At 39.9% G+C, this 22,093-nt stretch overlaps 1 protein-coding gene across 6 annotated transcripts in view; it reads right to left on the bottom strand.

Moving 5' to 3' along the window:
• ank1b (ankyrin 1, erythrocytic b) overlaps nucleotides 1-19,644 on the bottom strand; it is a 76,156-nt gene extending 56,512 nt beyond the window's left edge. For 2 of the 6 annotated variants that reach the window (XM_040000043.1, XM_040000045.1), the window contains exon 1: nucleotides 18,488-19,636. In XM_040000043.1, coding sequence (XP_039855977.1) covers nucleotides 18,488-18,613 — 126 coding nt within the window. In that variant the 5' untranslated portion in view covers nucleotides 18,614-19,636. Of the gene's footprint in view, nucleotides 1-18,487 lie in introns of all 6 variants that reach the window. The other 4 variants (XM_040000046.1, XM_040000042.1, XM_040000044.1 and 1 more) reach the window with 4 other exon arrangements.
• Between the last annotated feature and the right edge of the window lie 2,449 nt (nucleotides 19,645-22,093).

The raw sequence follows: 22,093 nt of genomic DNA, 5'->3' as shown, positions 1-22,093 counted from the left end.
TGAGAATTACATCAATTACATTAAGTACAGCTGTATCTGTTTGTCTGTCTACCCATGTATGGTCCATCTATCTACTTGTGCATCAGTTGATATCAGTCTATCCTCTGCCCACTACATTTTGATCATCATTACTGTGCAATATTTAATACGAGCATAAAATCCTTATTTATTCTTAAATATGTATATAGCACCACAGAACTGTGCACCTAAAATACTTTTAGTCTCAGAGTTGTTAGTTTATCACTCCAACCTCCCTGATCCATCTGTCATTTGCTCATTTTGAGGTTATCTTAGGCAAAGGCCGAGGTTGCTGCCACAGCCCTTGAACTTTTTTATAAGTATTTTATTGTATGACAGCATTTTCGCATTTTCACAGGAGCACAGATGTCTTATCCGTACCCTACCTCGCTTATAAACCTTAGATGGTTTTATTAATAAAACTAGCAAAATTGCAGTAAAAAGTAAAAGGTATGTTTTTTGTGACCATCTCAGTGTATTCAGTTTATTTTATTTACACTGATTCATGGACTCACATGTGTGTATATATTCCAGTACACACATAAACCTCAATGAATGCAAAGTTTAGTGTTTATCCGCATTAGATGCTCTCTAAATTGGGTGTCAGTATTTTAAATCAAGTGCAGGGCAAAATATAATAAAAGGATTATTCAGGCATACTTCTGTAAACATATGTGAAACTCTTGAACTGTGAAGCAGCACGGAAATGCTGCTTTAACTGAGCTGCTAGAAAACACTCACCTTCATCTATTCATAAATATCTGTATGTGAGCCTCAGTGCGCCACAAGCAAGTCTGGAAACTAAGAGGAATGGCAGAACAACTGACAAGTGAGACATGAAAAACTTTAACAATTTTACAATATCTTAACATAAAGATGGAAATTATTGTTATCCAATATTCTCTTCAATCCTGAGTCATAATGACATGTTATGACAGAAGTGACTGGCATTAATGGTATTTAGAGCAAAGGATATATAATATATATATGAACAAAACCACCAAACTCAACAGTCACTGTGCAGTCACTGCTTTATGACTCAGTTGTCTGAAGGCACAGTTGGATGTTACATGTCAGAGTATCATGGCTGTGGCCTGGGAGGGAGAGATAGATGAGAAGAGGGGTGGGGGGCAGCTTCTCCCGCCTCCAACGCGACGTTGACAGACTGACTATCAAATTACCAATGTCAGGAATCAGTTCTGTAGAGGGCTCTGGAGGTGACACATACTAAGACACACAAGCGTCCTGACAGGCACAAGATAAATATGCACAGTTCACATGTATGTGGATGCATGTGAAATCCTAATAATCTGGATCCTCAGGTTGATACACACACACACACACACACACACACACACACACACAAATGTAATGTAGACACACAAATGCAGCGATGTGCGCTCAATTTTATGTGCACACATGTCAGTATATACACAGAGTGCAACATGCTGCATCATTGTCAGCCCTGCTGTCAGCAACCGGTCACAGTAGCTGACATATGTTCCTCACTGCAGGATGTAGAGAGTCCAACACGTACGAGCCCGCACGTGTCAGCTGAATGTTTGCAATATGCATCTAAGCTGACAAAAATCACGTCACAAGAGCAGTGGCCAAAAGCTGTTCAGCGCCCTGACCACCTCCTAGCCTAGACAGTTTATTCAAAATGTTCCACACGTATTCATCCTCATAAATGTCTTTCTTCCACTGCAATGTCTCCAGAGCAAGCCGCACCCAACACTAAAAGCTAATCTCCTGCACACTTTTGCAGGACCACTGGGGATAGAAATCTCTTTGATATCATTTCCCTCCTTTGTCAGGTTGGCATACATACACACACATACAATGGATGGATGGAGATTGATGGACCTGAGAATTAGAGTAGGCTTTCACAAAAGACAGCACAAATCAAATACACTGAACATAATATAAGAAAATATATCTGTGTATTCCATACACCCTACTCAATCTGACCAAACTATATTTGTGACCATGTTCCTACAGTACAAAGAAAGGCATGGAGCAATTTAAACACAAATGTTTGGCTGTCCAAGCACTCACTACAATAACATAGTGCAATAGTGCAGGGGTCCCCAATCCCAGTCCACGAGGGCCGGTGTCCCTGCAGGTTTTAGATCTCACCCTGGGTCAACACACCTGGATCACATGATTAGTTCATTACCAGGCCTCTGGAGAACTTCAAGACATGTTGAGGAGGTAATTTCTCCATTTAAATCAGCTGCGATGGATCAAGGACACATCTAAAACCTGCAGGGACACCGGCCCTCGTGGACTGGGATTGGTGACCCCTGACATAGTGTCTACCTACTGTAAGTAGTTTTATTACAATGTGAAAAAATAGTGTGAAAGACTTGACATAGTATGTAAAAGAAAAAAGAGAGATTACAGGGTTAATGAGATAATGAGTAATGTCTTGTAATATCTTGTTGATCAAAATCCAAAGTGACATGTTTATGCTGATGTGTTTGCATACCTGTCCACAGATGTGGCAACTGTAAGCTCTAACCTAGGGGTGTCAAACTCATTTTGATTTACAGTTCATACAAACAGCTCCACTTGATCTCAAGTGGGCTGAGCCGCTAAAACAGTTGCATAATGAGCTACTTTCAGCTGCCCCCTTCTTCACACGGGCTCACCCCAGTGGGCAGCTCAGCATGTTTCATTGGGCAGATTTTTACACCAGATGCCCTTCCTGATCCAACCCCAAATTATACTCAAAATTCCCCTTCTTTACTGTACAAACACATGTTGATGTCTTGAGAAAAATGAGCACATTTTCAAAATGTCTCATTTAATGCTTTAGCTATAGTGGATTTACAAAGCCAAAAAACCTTAAACCGTAGTGTTTTGGAGAACAAAAAACACAATATTTTATTCATATTAATATATTAATGTAAGAATATGTGTGTACTTTAATTCAAAATCTGTAATTATCAATAAATGTTCTGCAATTTTTCACTCTGCAAAGCTATATAGTGGGCTGCTCTGGACACTTTGTTGGGCCTTTTTTGGGCTGCAAACCATATGTTTGACACCTCTGTACTCGCCCTCTACTCTGAGCACACTGAGGTGTCCCTACTGTGCAGTCTGTGTTAGTGACAGCGGATCACTGCTAATCACCCAGTGGGTATAGAGTCATCATACCAGTGAGCAACATGCTGAAAGAGTGATGTAGGCACAGAGGGGCGGATGGAGGATAAAGAAAGAAAAGTCATGGAGGACAAACACAAGATACATTAGAGGACGAGATCACAGGAGGGCATGGTTACCTTCAGCTGTGAGGTAGCAACCACCTCTATGACTACGAGGACCACTGCTGCTTCTAAAAACAGCAGTCATACAGCAATACCATTAATGACTACAGTGCCACGCTCTGAGTTGATTATCTATTATGAGAAAAAGGAAATTAGTGTTTTAACCCAAAAGATTAAATCTGGTATTCTAATGATTTAAAGCTTACACTCATAAGGAAACACAGATGAGATGAAATATACTGAAAATGTATTGGAAAAGAGGCTCACAGTAGTGGCAAATCATTTTAGCATCCCACTGTTAAGAAAAAAAGGGCATTATTCTCAGCCACAAATTGTTACTGGTGTGATGGAGGGACTGTGACTGCTCCCCGAGGCCAGTCGATAAAGCCTTCACCTCATGATTCAGCATTCTGTGCAGGATCACAAGGGGCGTTTCAACACATAAGGAGCTATTCATCAATGAGGCACACTCCTGATATCAGGGTCAGGCCTGAAGCACAAGGTCTGCTAGGGGTTAAAGCACCGCTAAAGTAGCACTGAAATCAAATGTCTTGTCTCCCAAGATGATAGCCAAATGCAGTTTTCCATAAAGTATACATCAGGAAAGAGAGTCACAGGGTGAGACACACTGAGTAAGAAAATCAAAGAAAGTAAGTAAATCTTAAAAAAAGCAGACATTAAGGTGACCACTGTAACATAAACTACGGGATTACCCAAATGCCTGGATTAGTCTAGCACTCAAGGCAGCTCAGCTAGACAGCTAAATGGCACAAAATCTGCAGCCGTATAGCAAACGTTTGCTGTTTGCACCTCCAAATCAGCAGCTTTTCATCTTCACTTACATCAAACTCCTAATATAACCAAAAGACAACATACTGCATCCCAACTAAAAATGCAAGCTTTATCCAAATTCAAAAGCTGGCGAACAATGATGCAAAGTGGGTAGCAGCATGACTATGTCACATGATCTCAGAATGAGAAGTCACTGAGCTCCTTCCAAACCTCGTGCTATAATAAACCTTATGCACCAGGGAAGGCTAAAAATATGGGCTAGACAAGCTGACACACTGCATTTGCAGAAAGCTGCACTTCATTCAGAGCACCATCAATCACCCTTCAACAGTTGCTGATGCTTGTTGTCTGTGCACTCTATGACATGTCCATGCACACTGGCATTCCTAAAAACGTTTACACATGCCCCAGAATGTGAGGTTTTCACTAGGGAAAAAAGAAACTAAATTCAATTACGTGATAAGCTATTCCCAGATAGATGCTGGAAAAATGAATAATCTTACATCTTAAGATTAGCCGTTCATGTTGGTGTTAAGGACCACACATTCAGTAAGCATGCACCTGCTAATTAACAGTTTGGAAAAGACCCTGAAACCATGTTAAAATCATGAGAGACAAGACAGTAGGGAAAGTATGATGGCTATGTCATCATTTGTGTCATTTGTGAGATTTCTTGCAATAAAGATGACAGTTTTGAGCAGAAATATATATTAAAAGCATGAAAAGCAAAGTCTTCCCAAGCTTTATTATTGGGTCAAGATATAAGTTACCGCTTTCATTATTTCAGAAGTTAAATTAACAGAGTAGATTTGTCTGCACTTGTTTCTAAACCAGAAATATATCCAGTTTACACTAACATATACAGCAGCCACAGGGAGATGTGTAAACTGATATAAGTATTATAATGCTTTATTTACAGTAGCAAGGGTTGTTTTGTCTTTATTGCCAGTGGGTGATGCAAATTACAGTGTAATCAATCACTTTAGACTTTTTGCACGCTCCCATGTGAGTGCCCTCTGAATGGCATTGGCGAAGAAGAAGCCTCAGATAAACTGTAATTTTAATGTATGTTATGTGCATATTTAAAGGCCTGTGAGTTTTTCCTCTCACCTTGGCCTTCCCCATGGGATTGCTGATGTAGAGTCAGCAACACACACCCTGTCACCCTGTCCATCCGTCACACAGGCTTAAAACCGCTGAGTCAGTCTTGCTGCTTCATTACAATCAGGCCACGATCCACAAATATTTTAGCCTGTGCGCATTTTTGTGAGTCATAGATGCAAGATGGAGCACAACAGTGTCAAAAGTGTGTGTTTGAGGGAGGGAGGAAATCAGTAATTTAAGTGTACTATTGCTGCATCATAAAGAGTAATATTCGGTTGTTTGGTCTGCTACTAAACCCTCCAGAGGAAGTTCAGAAAGAAGGGGGCAAATTCCAATATCCAGATCTTCCATTCATCATTATAGGGTCATACACACGGAGGCAGTGAGAGAGGCAACATAACTGCTAAAGGCACAAACCACCCAAAACAATCAAGCAGGTCATTCATAATAAGAGCTAATTAGAAACAGAAGGAAACAAGAAATGCACAAGGGAAAATATTAAAGAGAAAGAACATGTGCAGAGAACACTGGGAAAAAGCTGGAATGCTTGACTAATGGGAATAGCAAGACAGCCTGGCAGGGATCAAGGGGATTACATGTATACACACAAACATGCACACCCAGTTGAGTAATTAGTCGATTGGCCACAGGTGTGGCAGAAAGTGGAAGAAATTAAGCAAAAACAGGAAGTAGCGCAAAATAAAGTGAGACAAAGAATGTGATTAAAAAGAAAATGACAATCAATTCAGAGCATCTTGCAAAGTCACAGGTGCCCACTTAACACCTTAACAGCTCAAAAACACAAAACATATGCTAGTGCATTGTGTAACATCGGATTAAATACGAATTTATGAAGTTGGATGTGATGCATCATTTCCGAGGAGAGTGCTTCAGAATTATAATGTTATATTCAAATAGATAAGCAGATGCAACTATATGAAGTATATTTAGATTATACATTTCTGTGTAATTTATTTATTTATGTATTTATTTAAGCTGAGCATTTAGGGAGCAAAAAAACCTCACTGTCAATATACTGCATATAGGCTAATATTATTCTTTATGTGCATGCATATAAAGAGAGTATGCTCAAGGTATGCTGAAGGGGAAAGGGGTGGGGTTATTGTTTTTTTACACCTTCCAGCAATGTAAATTAAGAACCAGTTAGCAAATTATCATGAAAATGCTGCCTTACTCTACATCACCATCTCCTTAAACAGTCTCAAGAGTATTGTAAATAGTGGAGTCAGAGCTGCTATGATCTAGATATGTGATGGCACAATATGTGACTTATTTCAAGCCTCTTTTGCTGAAGTTTTAATATTAGCACATACAGTATGTATACCAACACATTTGTTATCTATTACAGTTGTCATTTTGGTCAGGCTTTACAATGAGTTCTTCTTTGGCTTTGCGGTTATTTTGTAAACAGTAAAAGCGAAAGGTTGAAGGATTGAATTAGACAAAATAATAACCACTGCAGTGCCTTCATAGAGATTTCTGTCTATTCATCCGTTCCTGCTCACTCGATGCTAGGAAATCATATTTAATGACTCACAGGCTGTTCTGGCACAGGACCGTGTTAACATTTATTTATTTAGTGTTCTCATCCTCGATCCCAGACTGCTAATGGATACTTTTCTTATGGATGCGCAACCTTGTTGTTCACTAGAGTTGCCATAACAGGCAGAACAGATGTCAGTGCTTTCACATGATAAATAAATTATAAGGTTGACTATTTGTATTGTAAGCAGTAATTATGGCATTTTCTAGCATTTGATTTTGCTGGACTTTTTTATGGGAGCATTGGTTGAGACACAAAATATTACAAACACAAAATATATAAATGACAAAATATATAAATGACATGAGGAGAGTCTGTTTAGTTGACAGCAGCATGTAGGGGATTCCAGAGAGAGAGCTGTTTCTGAATTTTAGATATACAAACATTTGCCAGACTTTTGGGAAGGAAGACTACAGGAAGTTGATGAACTCTGTTTTACAAAGACATCTTGCTTTCACTGCCATGTGTGTGCACTTTACTTTGATACACGCTATATTCTTTACTGACTTGAGTAATATTTCCAAGGAGCAAAAAATTATTTTTAAAGTGGTCTTGAGCCATTGTTCACAATCATGAAACACAATCAATCATGGACTGGACTCCACAGAGCCTGAGCCTGAAAGCAGTATAGTATCATCTTGACAGAGAACAGAATCAAAGGCAGCCAACATCCAAAGAAGAGTTTTGAATGTCCTTCAAGAGGTCTGGAGAACTATTCCTGAAAACTACTTAGAGAAATTACAAGAAAACTGCCCAGGAGAGTTCAGACTGTGCTGAAGAATAACAGTGCTCATACCAGACTTTCAATCTAGTCAGAATTGTACAAACTCTGTTTTGGCCTTACCATGTTTGGACGTTTCAATAAATCACTGAACCCATTTCCCATTTGCCCAACAAAATATAAAGAAATGAGATGTGGCTCAAGATTTTTGTACTGTATTGGGGTTGTTTCTCTGTTAGCTTTATATTTTGAAATGGAGCAATAAATGTCTGGAATTTACGATTAGAGGCACAACAAAATCTAATTCACACAGATGAGAGGATAAAAGGTGCAATATTATCAGCCTTGTTTTTTGTTGTCTGTAGTGACTTCTGTAGTCAAGTTACGCAACAAAAATTTGTCTACTTAGCTGTACGGTTAAAGTCATTCATTTCACTGTATATTCTTATTTTCAATCATTGAAAACTACAGAAAAAAAATCAGGAGTAAGCGTTCTAAAAAGACAACCAAGAGCCCAGCTATGAGACAGGATGGAAGAGGGTGGAGAAGTCATAGATGGAGAGAGAGGTAGAGGAGAAGGTGAACAGGATAAGATGGAAAGTTGTAGAGAAACAGATGCAACATGAAGCAAACAAGAATAAACAGAGAAACCGAAAGATATCTAACGCAGGAAAGCACTGATGAACAGATGGATGAACCAACAGTTGCTACAGTTCCCCTCCTCCCATCTAGAGTTTAAAATTGAATTAGCAATGAAGTATTTATACAAATGCGGTGTGGGTTTTCCAACTCAATGCCTTTGTACAGCAGACAGCGGAGGATAGTGCAGGGAAACAAAGAGCGGTGTTGATAAGTGTCCTACGTCCATATTAGGGACTTGATGATATGTTTAAAGTCAGAAATACAGGATTCCTCACTGGGGAGAGGAAGAAAAAAAGAATTACAGCTCTAGAGGGGGAAATGGCTGAGGGCTGACAAGGATTTAAAGCTGACTGTGGAGAAACACTCTCAGTTTGCTTCTAGCTGTCTCCCCCAGCTATCTCCTTCCCAGTCCAGCTGCCATCAGTGGGTGCTGATGCAAGCGCTCTGATCAGAGAGTGTGAAGTGATATCAGTGAATGAATGGCAGCTGGTTCTTTCAGGGATGCACTGCTGATGTAATATTTCAGCTCTTTTTCTGGTAGTTTCACACCTTGAAAAACAATAGTGTTTACAGTAAGTAAACTTGTTTTTAATGTGTTCAGGAGTGCTGCCCACCAGCCATGGTTGGCTGTTGACTGATGAGGCTGAAGAGAGAGGGGAGCCATTCCACCTGACATCAGACAGCAATCCCAGAGACACATGACACCCCTTCTCATCATGCACACACACACCACACGAACACACAAAGCAATTACGTCACCACCACCACAAATTCCCCCTTAAATTGATGTGAAAAAAGCATTTGTTCATTCCATTTGGAATGATGTGTTTTTAACCATACTACACGAAATACAGCTTGTGCCCCAAAACAGCATGACATGTTTTGGTTACTTCAAGGATCTACTTCAAAGAAAATAATATGACCATAGACAGCAAGAAGTCTTGAAAAGCTTTGGCAATGGCCTAAAATCTTCTGTTTTTATAACAGGCGCAGTTAAAACATGGTAGATTAACACTTGGCTACTTTTAATAGCTATGTTATTGGTTGTGTACATCAGTTGTTTCTTATTAGATTCATTATTTATCAGTTCTAGCTTTGCTCAGGGCCTTAATCCCATCCACATAAAACCCACTACTTTATTTCACCACCTTTCAAATGTCAAGCAGTTTCGTTCCACTTTGGTAGCTGCTTCAATCACTCACAACAAAGTTGAGGAACATTTAACTGGTGCTTTGCATCACTAAGGCTTTTTTCATCTTTACACTGCTATAAGTGTCCACCTTGTCCACCATGAACCATTCTCCGTGGTCTCTTATGGTTGTATCGGTGGTAGTCTGTTCTTGTGTTCAAACCTTAAAATCATTCTCACAACAGTTTGGAGCTTGTGAGAAATGTACATTTGCACAAGAATTTTAAATATATAAGAAATACTGAAAATATCTCCACCATCATCACTATATACAGTTCTTTCTTTCTGATCAAGCATTATGTGCATTAGCTAGCACGTGCACTGTAAAGTGTCTTTAGGTCAGCGAAGGAAAGTGATGGAGTCAGGGCGTGCCTGAGAGTGGCTGCTTCACTGCGAGCCACATGATCCACGCAGACCTTCAGGAGCAGTAATTCCATTACATAATGCCCAGCAACAGCTCTAAGTGTGTGTGAATGTGCATGTGTGTGTGGCATTGTGCCACTCTGCATCACTTTCACTTTTCCTCTAATTATTCTTTGTAATTGGCTGTCCTCACACGATTTCACTAATGAACTATGATGATGTAAATGTATCATGAGCATTAGGTATGCATGTAGGTAGGTCAGCTGTAACAATTAGATGTTGTGTTGTATATTTTAGATGTAACTTTTGATTTAAACTAGAAGTTAGTGGAATGCAAGTCTTGTTTCATAAAAAATCTAGATGCCAACGGCTCTCTAACTCATGTTATTGATTTAGTTTAGTGAGTTCAGTTGTGCTGTGAGTTGAAATTATAATCATCGCACATCCTAATGCAGCCAGGACCAAATACAGCCAGTTTGGGAGTAAAAATCAATCAACAAGGTTTTTCCCCCTGGGATTTTGTGCCTAGGGCGCAAGTTAGATTTCCCATCACCAGCCAAAGCATATCCTCGTCCATCACCTCATCTCTTCATCATCCCACCACATACAGTGTCAAACCTTAATCACTATGGCAACATCCATCACTTCTGACCGCTGGTAGGATGACCTCAGGGTCACATTAAATTTTGCCAAAAGATCTACAGCTGTTACCCCTCACACTGCATACTTCACATTGAGTGGCCTTGCTAACTATAATGATGGATGTGCTGATTAACAGATTCAGGCCGGCAGATGAGCTGTGACACTTGAGGGATTCACACAAAATCAGACTACAGATTGATCAACACAATGTCAAAATGCAACTGGCCATACCTTTAACTGCAATGTGGCAACTGTGTTATGATACTTTTTTTTCCTATTCATGCACTAAAGCATTAAATCCATAAATCCAAGTACCTGAATTCAAGGTAAACAGCCACTGAAGATTCACAATACTTGAGCAAAATGATTCTGATATTTATCAAAGGTGTCTGACAAGGAGTACTCATCTAAAGTCAGTTTGATCTCCAGATCAAAATACGTGCCAGTCAAACTGAGTACAAGATAAGCCCTCAGAGAGATCCGATAAATATCGGCCATCATGCTTCTGTTCTGGAATCATGTTTGAGCAGGTATGCATCTGGGGTAACATCAGACACAGTACTGAGCACGGAGCAGGTGCTCAGTTAGAACACGGTAGAGGTGTGCAGATAGATGGGTAGCTGGTCTCAGATGCAGTGTAATCCTAGGCTGCCTGGTAAATATAGCCTGCGGATGCTTAGGGCTGGGCAAAGTGCTGCTTTGCTCTGCTCTGCTTGACCTTGGCTTATCCTGCCTTCCCATTTCTCAAAGGGGATGGAAAGGTGTCAGACCACTAGGAATAGGACAAAATATTGATACAACAATCCATAGCATCAGTTCGCTGACACCAGATATCTATATCTTTATTAAAACATGCAAGCACTGCAGATTTTCCTGTCGGGTCGACTTGTCCAATTCACTTCATCACTATTGGTGGTGGCACTTACCAAAGGAATGAAGGTAAAGTCACAAGAAAATGGCTATAGATTAACTCAATTAAACTTAGTCTCTTTGTGGCAAATTAATTACAATCAATCTACAACTGCGGGGAATGCTATAACTGTAACTGTACTAACAATGGACTATTTACAGTTTTATGAGATCCAGATATTACTAATGATATGTTATTGAAAACACAATGAATGGATGGATGTTAGACATGCACAGAGACTAATGTGCATCTATCGACACAACAACACATGTACTTTATGCTTTCACATGTGTCATCTTCTGGGCTTCCTGCAGTTTTATTGTAAGTTGTCTGGCCTGAAGTAAATCCATATAAATCAATATGTTCATAGAGTTCAAAGTGGAGTAATGGCTAAGGCCTTTGTGAATGATTTGGTGTGATTAGGTTGCTTTCTTGCAGACTGGATAAAAGCACTTCTCCTGTTCACTGCATTCATCCAACTTTTTGGCTGGCAAAAAACAGCCAGACAAGGATACATTTTCCCCGTCTAAAATATTTGGATGAAATTATTTTTGCAGATGTAAAACTTCTAATTACCAAAGTTAGGCATCACTAAGAAGAATTTCTAGTGTCATTATCCCATGGGTTATCTTGTAAAAATGGAAGAGTGGCCAAGAAAGTGTGTAGAGAGATGGAAGACAGCTTTGGCTAATTAGTGTTGGGTGTCCATAAGGTTACATAAAAGTGAAATGAGATAGCCCGAAGGCCTGACATGTAACACACACACGCACGCACGCACGCACGCACACACACACACACACACACACACACACACACACACACAAACTGTTTGTCCTCACATGTGCACAAATAAAGCTCTTTTGGAAAACAGGAGTAAAAGGCACACAAAAGACACACAGTATCCATTAAAAGGTCTCTAGATTCATTGTATTAAGTGCAGGCCTGAAGGAAGCAGGGACATGCACAGACCTGAGGAGCTTTGTGTTGAGCTACTAGAGTAAAAGGGTTTCACATAACAGATTGGTTACAGAAAATGAGCAAAAAGTGCAATTTGAAGAAGGACAAGCATTACCATGTACTTCCTAAATCGCATTACTCCACTCTTAGCATTTGTTGTGCTAATAATAAAGGCATATAATTATGTACCCTATTAAAGAATAGGTATATATCATGCACTAAAACTATTAGACACGTACTAAGCAGGACTTCAAATGTTTGATACTGCAATTCATGAGCTATCCTTTTACCAGTGGCCAGAAATGACTGTATCTTTGCCAAGCTTTACTGTGTAATGTGTTCTCCACTTTTGCATGCTTGTACCTCTTTTCCACAGCAAGGGCTTAATGTGAAAAATGCCACCTTATATTCAAGTGTAGAATTTGAGCAACAGTGAGTTAGAAGCCCAGAATTTAGAGAAACAATTTTAAAAAGTAATAAAGAAAATATAAACAACACAAAGCAAAACGCAAAAGAACTAACCTCACAAGTGTGTAATGATCGTGGAAATACAGTCATCTTGTTGATGGCATGATTTAAAGAAAAATCTAATAGGGCACATTTAATGTCTAGATGTAAGATTTCAAGAGGTTAAAACGGAATTTTCTGCAAGCAATCATTTATGTCATAAGAAGATCTACCTTGTAAAACATTCATTTATAATTTAAGATGCTCACGTAATGCAGTTTGATTGTATTGAGTCTGTCACACATAATTCAATCATTATTTTTGCTGACATATTTTGGACTCACTCACTTGGTAATTAAGATGTGCAGAAATCATTAACAGTCATGCGAGTATTATGAATAGTAAAGAGCACACGATTATTTCAGCTAGGTTAATGTTTTTTTCAATCTAATCTGATAAAAGTGCTTTGCATGAACATGTCAACACTTTTCCAATACAATCAAACTAAAATCTGTATTTAGAACATAAAAGCATATTCAGTGATTCAAAGACATTTCTACATTTAGTGTTTAGTTATTTAGTTTCTCGTAATGTACATGACAGAAGTCTGTTCAAAAACTACTGGGCAGTTGTAACGCATGTACCTTAGCCAGCACGGCTACTTCCTTTGCAGACTCCCTAACTGGATTACTGTCCAGTCTGTCCATAGCTGTGATAGGATCTCTGTTGGCACTGTAGTGGATAACCTTTGTGCGAGGGGAGGAATAGGGAGGAGAGATGCCATCCTGCCGAGTTTGATTTACATCGAATGGGGCCAATTAAAATCCCAAGAACATTAAGGCCTGCCTGTGCCTGATCTTCCTTCCTTCATGTCTTCAGAGATTATAGCAAAAGAGGAAATAAGACAGATACAGATAGTGACATATATTGATGTGGCATGGGTGATTGTTGAGGTGAAGGTGAGAGGGAAAGGTCAAACGGCCTATGAAATCCAGCAGACTACGGTAACACTTATGTTGTACATAGTCTAAAAGAACAGTCAATTCAACCATTTTTGTTCTCTACAAATAATTAAATGCAAATAATGATTCTAAATACTTTTCAACATCTTTCATTTTTAGTTTTAAACAAATTGAAGCACTGTTTTTATACAACTCCTGTAGAAAAGTATTCATAAGAATAGTATTGTAAAGGACCAGGTTTCACTTTTTTGGGGAGTGGGGGGGTTGGCACATCTCCACTATACTATACAATCCTTTGCACACTCTGATTTCCATATTAGGTTTTCACTCACAATGTATGAAACAGTAGAAGTTGTCTTATATTTGACGATAATTATGAATATATTATAGCATTAATAAGGAGGACATTGCACAAACCTGGAAGGGTTTGTCTGATGTGTTTCTATTAAAAACAATATATAAATGACAACTAAAAGTCTTTGAATTAGGCTTATTCTGCAGAATATACACAAAAGCATTGGGCCACACCTATTAATTCAGGTTTTTTTCTGTCCCATTGCTACATTGTGACAATGAAGCACTTAGCCGTGCATTCTATCTTTACAAATATTTTTAAAAGACCTCACTGAATTTGAGTGTGGAACTATAATAGGATGCCACCAATGCAACAACTTGATTTATGAGATTTATTCCCTCCTAGATATTCAGTGATTAAATGTGAACAGTATAGTCACAAAGTGGAAGTGTTTAGGGTGTTCAGATGGCAGACCACATAAAGCTACAGAGTGGGGTTGTCAACATCACACATCACAATCATTCCTCAGTTCTAACACTCCTCACATCACTAAGAACACCTCTATTGAGTCGGGCGAGCTAGCTACTGCTAGTTAGCTCTTTTGCCTGCCGACTCGAAAAGAGTTTACGATTACCAGTGGTGTAGTCCACATGTGGACTAATTTCCATGTTTCCAAGCATTTTTTTATTTGCATTTAGATATGAGTACCAAACCAAAGCAAGTGAAGAAGAAATCTTCTATTCGCCCATGTCCTTATGGAAGTGGTTTCTCTTTGCATGATGAAGACCAGCACGAAGCATGTCCGATCTGCTTGGGGATTGTCCATGCTAGGAGAGCACTGACTAAGCCAGAAACCTGTGTTTTCTTCCCAGCATTCAACACTAGAAAAACAAGTGATGTTTGTGGAAAAGGACCAGAAAAGACTGATGTTGAACAGCATGACCTTCTCCTAGTAAGGAGTATCCATTCAATGAACCCAAGACTAGTTGGGCTTACCACCTGGAGTATGTTGATGCTCGTTCTTGAGGTTGTGAAGTCACTGGCTAGCTACACCTTGAGCTGTTTCACCATACAGGCAAGAAGCTGCGGCTAGGATCCTGTACTGGCTCAGAAAAAAAACACCTGCCCATATTCCCTGATTTTGTCTGTGAGCTAACAGCTTCATGAAGCTAACCACTGTCTACCTGCATTACTGTGAACAGCTATGGACCATTTCTGGAGCTGGGCAATGCAGAGAAAGCTGGCTTAGTTAATCCACTATCTAAACCTTTCCGGGAACCACACTTGGCTGCTCATCTGGCCTCATCTCACAACCATGGTGTAATAGGCCTCTTAATTCTTCTAAGCACAGCAGATTCGCTGTATCTCAGCTTTATGGATATCAGATTTATCGGGCTCAACTTTGTCACCTTGCAATGCACCTGCTGGAGTTCAAGTCACTGGTTCACTTTGACAGCCCCCTGGCACCTCTCCTTAATGACATCAGAGGAACCATGCATTGCAATCTCTGTGGGCCCTGCTATACAGCAGTACCCCTATGCCCTTTGAGGGCCTTAAGAGTAGGACAACAGCAGCATCTGGCTGAACCTCTCTCATGTCCTGGATAGAAAAGGGACCATCCACTTGGATCAGTCGGTGTCTGCTGAGGGTTTACGTGTGCCATCACTTGTTGCCATTCTGTTATCTATCCCCAAGAGAGCATGGCAGGTGAGAGCCCAGTCTCAAAGTTGAGTTCCGCACCAACTGGTCTGGAGCAAAGAGCAAAGAAATGAGATGAGCCTAGGAGTAGGAAGCCTCAGTCCTTCTAGCTGTGGAGCTAGGACACATCTCTCATCTGTTACCAACCAAGACGCACCTCCTAAGTTCTGTTCAGGTTGTCAGTCCAAGCAGGTGCAGCACTTTCCATATGCAATCTGGTCCAAACACAGTGTGATTGTCTAAAGTCCTAGGGCTTCATGCAACAGAAAACTGCATGGTCATAAATAGTAAACCTTTTAGCAATGTTACCAGAACCGACATGTTCTCCTATTCCAGTCCTCTATTGCAGATCTTTTTGACATTCCTTGGGAGCTGTTATATCTTCTTTCTTCTTTAATAATTAAAGTATATTTGGTCAGTCATATCGACTTTGACAGGTTGATGCCAGGTGTAAATCCTCTGGCCACGAATTCTTTTGAAAGGGGTCCACCACCTGAGATCTGTAGTTAGGCATCACCAGCATTTTGAGATTTGGCTTTGGTGCTGCAGACCCTTTGTGCCCCCCCCCCCCCCAAAAAAAAAAAAAAAATTATAGATATGAAGCTTCTTTCATATAAGACTATTGTTTCTCAGGTTAGCTTCTACAAAATGAGTGAGTGACCTTCATACATTGTGAATCCTTTTGCAGACAGTTCTCTTGTGTTGGCTTCATGGTCAGTATGCTCAAATGAGGGATTTTTATTCCTTCAGATTATTACTACAATTCATGGTTACAGTTTTTGCTTCCCCCTCCTTTTGCATCTGAGGAGCTGCATTCCCTGTGCCTGGAGCGTGTACTATGTACCTAAATTCACCGCACTCAGAATGTGTGTTTATGTGACCAGTTGTTTGTGTGCCTTGCTAATCCCACCAAAGGTAAAGCTCTCTGTCTGAACAGAGGGTCTCTCACAGGCTAGTGGAGGCTATGTTCCTAGCTTACAGCAACAAAGCTCTCTCTTGGCCTCAGAGTGTAAGAACACATTTCATCAGGGGAATGAGAACCTCACGGGTACTATTTAAAGGGGTGTCTGTAAATGATATATGCTTTGGCTAGCTGATCATCGCCACACACTCTGGTGGCTCATTATGTCCTTCCTGCTGGGTCTTCTATGGACTAGGGTGCCAGTGGACCAGCCCCAGTTTGGTGGCTGTTCTGTAGGGTGTGTATATGTATGTCCTATACTGTATGTGTATTACTATATGTAGAATAGAATAATCCTTTAATTGTCCCACAAGGGGAAATGTGTGAAACCGAACAAAGTATTATGACGTTAACTTGTATTCCCTGAAGGAGAGGCCTGAGGTAAAGCACCAAGCTGGGGTGTCATTTTGCAGAACAATCCATATGTTTATCCTATGTAAGTACATTTATATAGGTTGTCACTATATCACATAAATTGACACCTCAACACATCACCATGTTTATGCCATTTACCCATTCCAATATTCATCCAATACCATTAAGAAAAACGAAACCAGCAAAATAAGCTGATCATACAATTAAAATATTTTGTACAGCTTCAGAAACTATACATACTTCCATTCAGAAGAATCAGTTTCATAATTAAAATAATATTAAATAATTGTATTATCTAACATTGTGTTTCTGTCTGTCTGACAAATCTATTTTCCCTGCTTCACACTCTGTCTCTCACATACACACACACAACACACAGCTCTTGTGCAGTGAATACGCAAAGACCTTTACATTATCCAGGAACTTTACATTACAGAAATATTGAAAGAGGGAGAGAAAACTTGCATACTGCATAATATTAAATACAAAGGCTATGATCATGGAATAATGTTAACAGATGTAGAAATGGATAAAAATATATATTTTTAATCATTCAATAAACACCTCTAAAATGTAATATGTGTTTCCATAAATCATTTCACCGCTGCCAAGCATGAGTGCAAGGAGGCACAACCCCAATAAAATCTGCACCCAGTGGCACAGCGAGAGTGGAAGAGTCCAGGAGAGAAGTGAAAGGGGGTGAATGAGTGCTCTCGTGCCTAAAGGATGATATTCTGTGTGCACACTTTGTCACACAAAAAATATTCATTTTCTAAACCAAAAATATTACTTGCTGAAAATCTTTACAAATAATCATCCCCATCAATCTCTCCTTTGAACATTACACGGAGCACAAACATGCCCCAAAAGATACACAGATGCATTAAAATTGCATCTATTATTAGAGTGTACCTCCATTTTCCCCCTCCATTTTACATTTCCTCCACTGAAAAAACAAAACAAAAAAACTGTAATATGGGGGAAGACACCAAATCTAAAGGAGAGAGTAGAGCATGCAAACCATGTAAGTGGTGACAAAAATCTGCATTGAAATATAAGCTTGGGCAGTACCTCTAACTTGCATTCCCTTCAAATACATATAGTGCACACACTGTAATGCTGAAATCCCCTAAAACGCATGTCGTGAAAGAAAAACAAAAAGACAGCTCGTGTTATTTGACCGGCAGCGCATATTATTCACACCTCTAGTGGCATAACAGTCATCGTAAGCCTAATTTTCTTTCCCCATGGTTAAATATCTGACAGAGCTGACACAACCTGTACCAGAGCAAATGTGCTTGACTGGCTAGCCTACACTCACACACACACACACACACACACACACACACACACACACACACACACACACACACACACACACACACACACAGGCACACACACACACAGGCACACGTACCAGCTGAGGCCATAAGACCAACTGTGTAATTATACATGTGTAATTGCACCCTAACCAATCAAGCACAGTGAGAGAGAAAGACTGCTGGAGATAGAGAAAGGCAGGTGGATGTAAGAATAACTGCCATTTCCCCTGTCTCTTGAGATAATCAGCCATACCTTGCGCCTGCGGTCCCTGGATCGATTCCTCTTTTTTATCTTTTCCTCCTCCTTCTCCCTCTGCTCCTGGGCGGCGGCCTCCGCAAGGTCCTTGGTCTTGCGGAGCTGCTTGGCGGCTTGCGCCATGGTGCCGCTGCTACTGTTGCTGCTGCTCCAGTCACGGTCACTCCAGCCCTCCTCCTGTTTGCACTACCACCAGTCGTCCCGGTTTCCTCTTCCTGTGTCCCTCTGTCCCCCGAGCCCCGTCACTTACTACCTCTTCTCTGGTGGCCACCACGACATGTGTGTGTATGAGGCAAGCACGAGGAGCGTCTGTGTCCAAATATTTGTGTGTGTGTGTGTGCGTATGTCTTGTGGCTGTTGATGGTAGAGCAGCCACAAGACAGCCTCCAGCAGCCACAAAGAAAGATGCTACAGCTAGTGGTGCTGATGTTGCTTCTTATGCCGCGGCTGCTACTCATCCAGTCTGCTAGCACTGCACTGAATTGCCTCCCCTCCCCCTTTCTTTCTCTCCTACCTTCCTCCCTTCTCTCCTCCCTCTGCTTGCAGAGACCAGTCACGCAGTTCTGTGTACAGCACTGTAGGGATCCTGCTGCAGAGCTCCCTCGTTTTATCTGTCAGATGCCCTCCTCTTCCTGCTGCTCTGCATCTTTCTCCAGTTTTCTTCTTTGTTAAAGGCTTTTCTTTTTCAGAATAGCTGTTTTTGCATAAGTGAGGTACAAAAGATGAGGGCGCTAAAGCTGCTGAATGCCTTCAAATAATTTTTTTCTCATGTCTTTTTTCCCTCTCTCTGCCAATAGCTTTTCTATGGCACCTCCCTCCTGGAAACAGACAGAGAAGAAGAACAGAAGTGAGAAAAATGGGAGCTTGTGAAACAGAAACGGGTTTCTAATATGCAGCATCATGCTTTTACGATGAGTCTTTGAACAGCTTGGCCAAAAGTCGATTTTAAGGTGGCATGGAAACAGTATGCCGTGTGATAAGTATTAGACCTGCCTGTTTCTCATGTTTTGTCAGAAGCAGAACAGAAGAAAAGCATCAACGATGTGAACGCCTCATAAAAACTGCATGCTCCTCTCCCTTCCCCTTCATTCCACCACTTTTCCTTTTTCCATCAAATCAAGAGGCTATGCACAGATGTTTGGTGCAACAAAAAACAACATTACCATTCATTTTTGAAAAACTACTAACAGTTTTTGCAGGTAATCTCCAACTGATTTTGACTGTGTCACCATCTAATGGAAAATTGACTTGCTGTGCTTTCATATGATTATAAAATTTGTTTTATTTGGTTCTAATAAGCTAACATTCAGGTTTAACTTAAAATCCTTCTTATTGTCCTATTGTGAGTCAAATCTGAAAACCAATTTTCAAACTATAAAATCCATTATATTCAACAGACATGACAATATCTGTTTGTTTATCTGTTTGTTGTCTTATTAACAGTTGCATCTTATTTCCAACATGTATTATTTCTTTAGCTATTATTAATTCATTAATATAACACATTTGCATTCTGTACACACTGTTCATTACCAGAGTGTAGGTCTACCAACCCCCCTCCCCTCCCCTTCTCTCTCTTTCTTTCTTTCTTTCTTTCTTTCTTTCTTTCTTTCTTTCTTTCTCTCATTTATTCCCCCATCCGCCCCTGCAACATCATCTTTCTGCAGAATGATGTAGCAATGTAAAGTGCAGCATAGCTTTCAACAAAGACACCATGTGACAAGACTAGGAATGCATACATTTTATATTCATAGATGCCTTCTGTGTTTGTGTGACTCTATGCAACTTCTTGCTTCTTTGTATGCATCACATCTGAGTGACATTTTATATGGATACTAATGGATCTATTAAGCTAGATCCATTAGTATCAGGCTAATGGATCTAGCTTAATAGATCTAGCAACAAAATGTATGCCAGAGCTTGCCTTGGACTCACCATCAAAGCAACCAGACTAATTGTTGCAAATCCTGCATAAAAACTCCCCCCCAGAGTGATGCATGTGCCCACTGAAAGCCATGTGCATAAAATACAGACTAAATAGGTAATAGTTTATGGAACAGTGTGGCTATAGGACTCTAGTGCAAATATCTCAGATGAGCAGCTAGTAAATAAAGCACAACGGGAACATTAGTCCAGTTTGTGCCTGTCTTTACCTCTTTATGGCGTCATTTATTCACCTGTGGGAAGGAAAGCATTGTTGTTGCTGTTGCTCTTTTCATGCATTAACTTTATGTAATTTTTTTTTTAATTAACAGAAATTTCATTACTGAAAACTGAAGCCAAAGTGGAAGCGCCTCAAACCAGCATTCTTTCTAAAGGGCAGCAGGGGGCGACTCCTCTTGTTGCAAAAAGACTTAGTTGAACTGAAGGACAAATTAAATGACTGTGAGCTTCCTTGCTCTATGACCTCAGTAAACACTTCTGATTGGTTTATAGCCTCAATCTCTAGTTTCAAGTTAGTGAACAAAAGCATAGTTATTTCTGAAAATGCTGACCTGTGCTCTGGACCTTTTCCAAAGGCTTAGATAGCAACAGCCAAAACACTCTACTTCAGCCTGAGCAGGGTGACTTCACAAACCATTGATGCCACCGATCTTTCGTAGACAGTTAGTCACGATTTTGTAGTGTAATAACTCCCATCTGTAACCAATAAAGTTTTAAGAGTTTCTTTCACCTTCATGCCCTTTCATGGCTCTATCCTAACACAATTTCACAAGACTTTTAGGCATCTGTAGGTTACTGTTGTATTCACACTTTTGCAATTTACTACAAAAACGGTCTTTGACAGCTTTCAGCACACAAAACCAATATGCAATGAACAGGACTCTAAACAACTTTAAGATCAACGTAAAAAATATCCATTGACCTTTTTTCTTTAGACACAGGATTGTCATCAGCAGGAACATTTTGATGGTTAGAATACAGTATTGTAAAAGTTTTATGCCACCCCCAATTTCTTTATGTTTTCATTCCAAGGAGCCAGTCTATCTCATAATTCTTTTAAGTGATTCCTGTTCTTACTGTCTTTCTTTCTTCTCTGGACACTGACTACACATCACAAATAACACAGAACCAATTTTAAATTGTATCTTTGTGACAGAGAATAGAACAAAAGAGAGCGCTGAATGCCCTTCAAGAAGCCTGAAGAACTATTCCTGAAGACTGCTTAAAGAATTTATAAGAAAGCTTTAGAGAGTTCAGACTGTGTTGAAAAATAAAGGTCAAATAGTCGTACCAAATACTGACTTTCAAGCTCATTGTAACTGCTGTTTTTGCCATATATAATGTTTGTTTACACCTGTTTCCAATATTTACTAGGAGTCTCTAAAGAAATCAGGAGCAGCTAGAAATGTATTCTATTACATAATAACTTAAATGACAAGATAAAAATAGATCATAACCTGCAGATTTCTCTCTATTATATTGTGGTAGTGTGTATTTGAAGTTAAAGCCATTACTACTCCCATAATGTATGTTTCTGATATTTTATATTTTGGCTACAGATAACTTAAGAAAACCCAGGGTAGCTAGTTTACAGGGCTTCTACTGGCCAGCAGAACTAGGTTGGTATCCCAGCTAGCAATACAACCACTATATTAACTA

This window comes from Simochromis diagramma, unplaced genomic scaffold (assembly GCF_900408965.1).
Source record: "Simochromis diagramma unplaced genomic scaffold, fSimDia1.1 OVJJ01000596.1, whole genome shotgun sequence".
Lineage (NCBI taxonomy): Eukaryota > Metazoa > Chordata > Actinopteri > Cichliformes > Cichlidae > Simochromis > Simochromis diagramma.
This window is presented reverse-complemented; position numbering and strand designations above follow the sequence as displayed.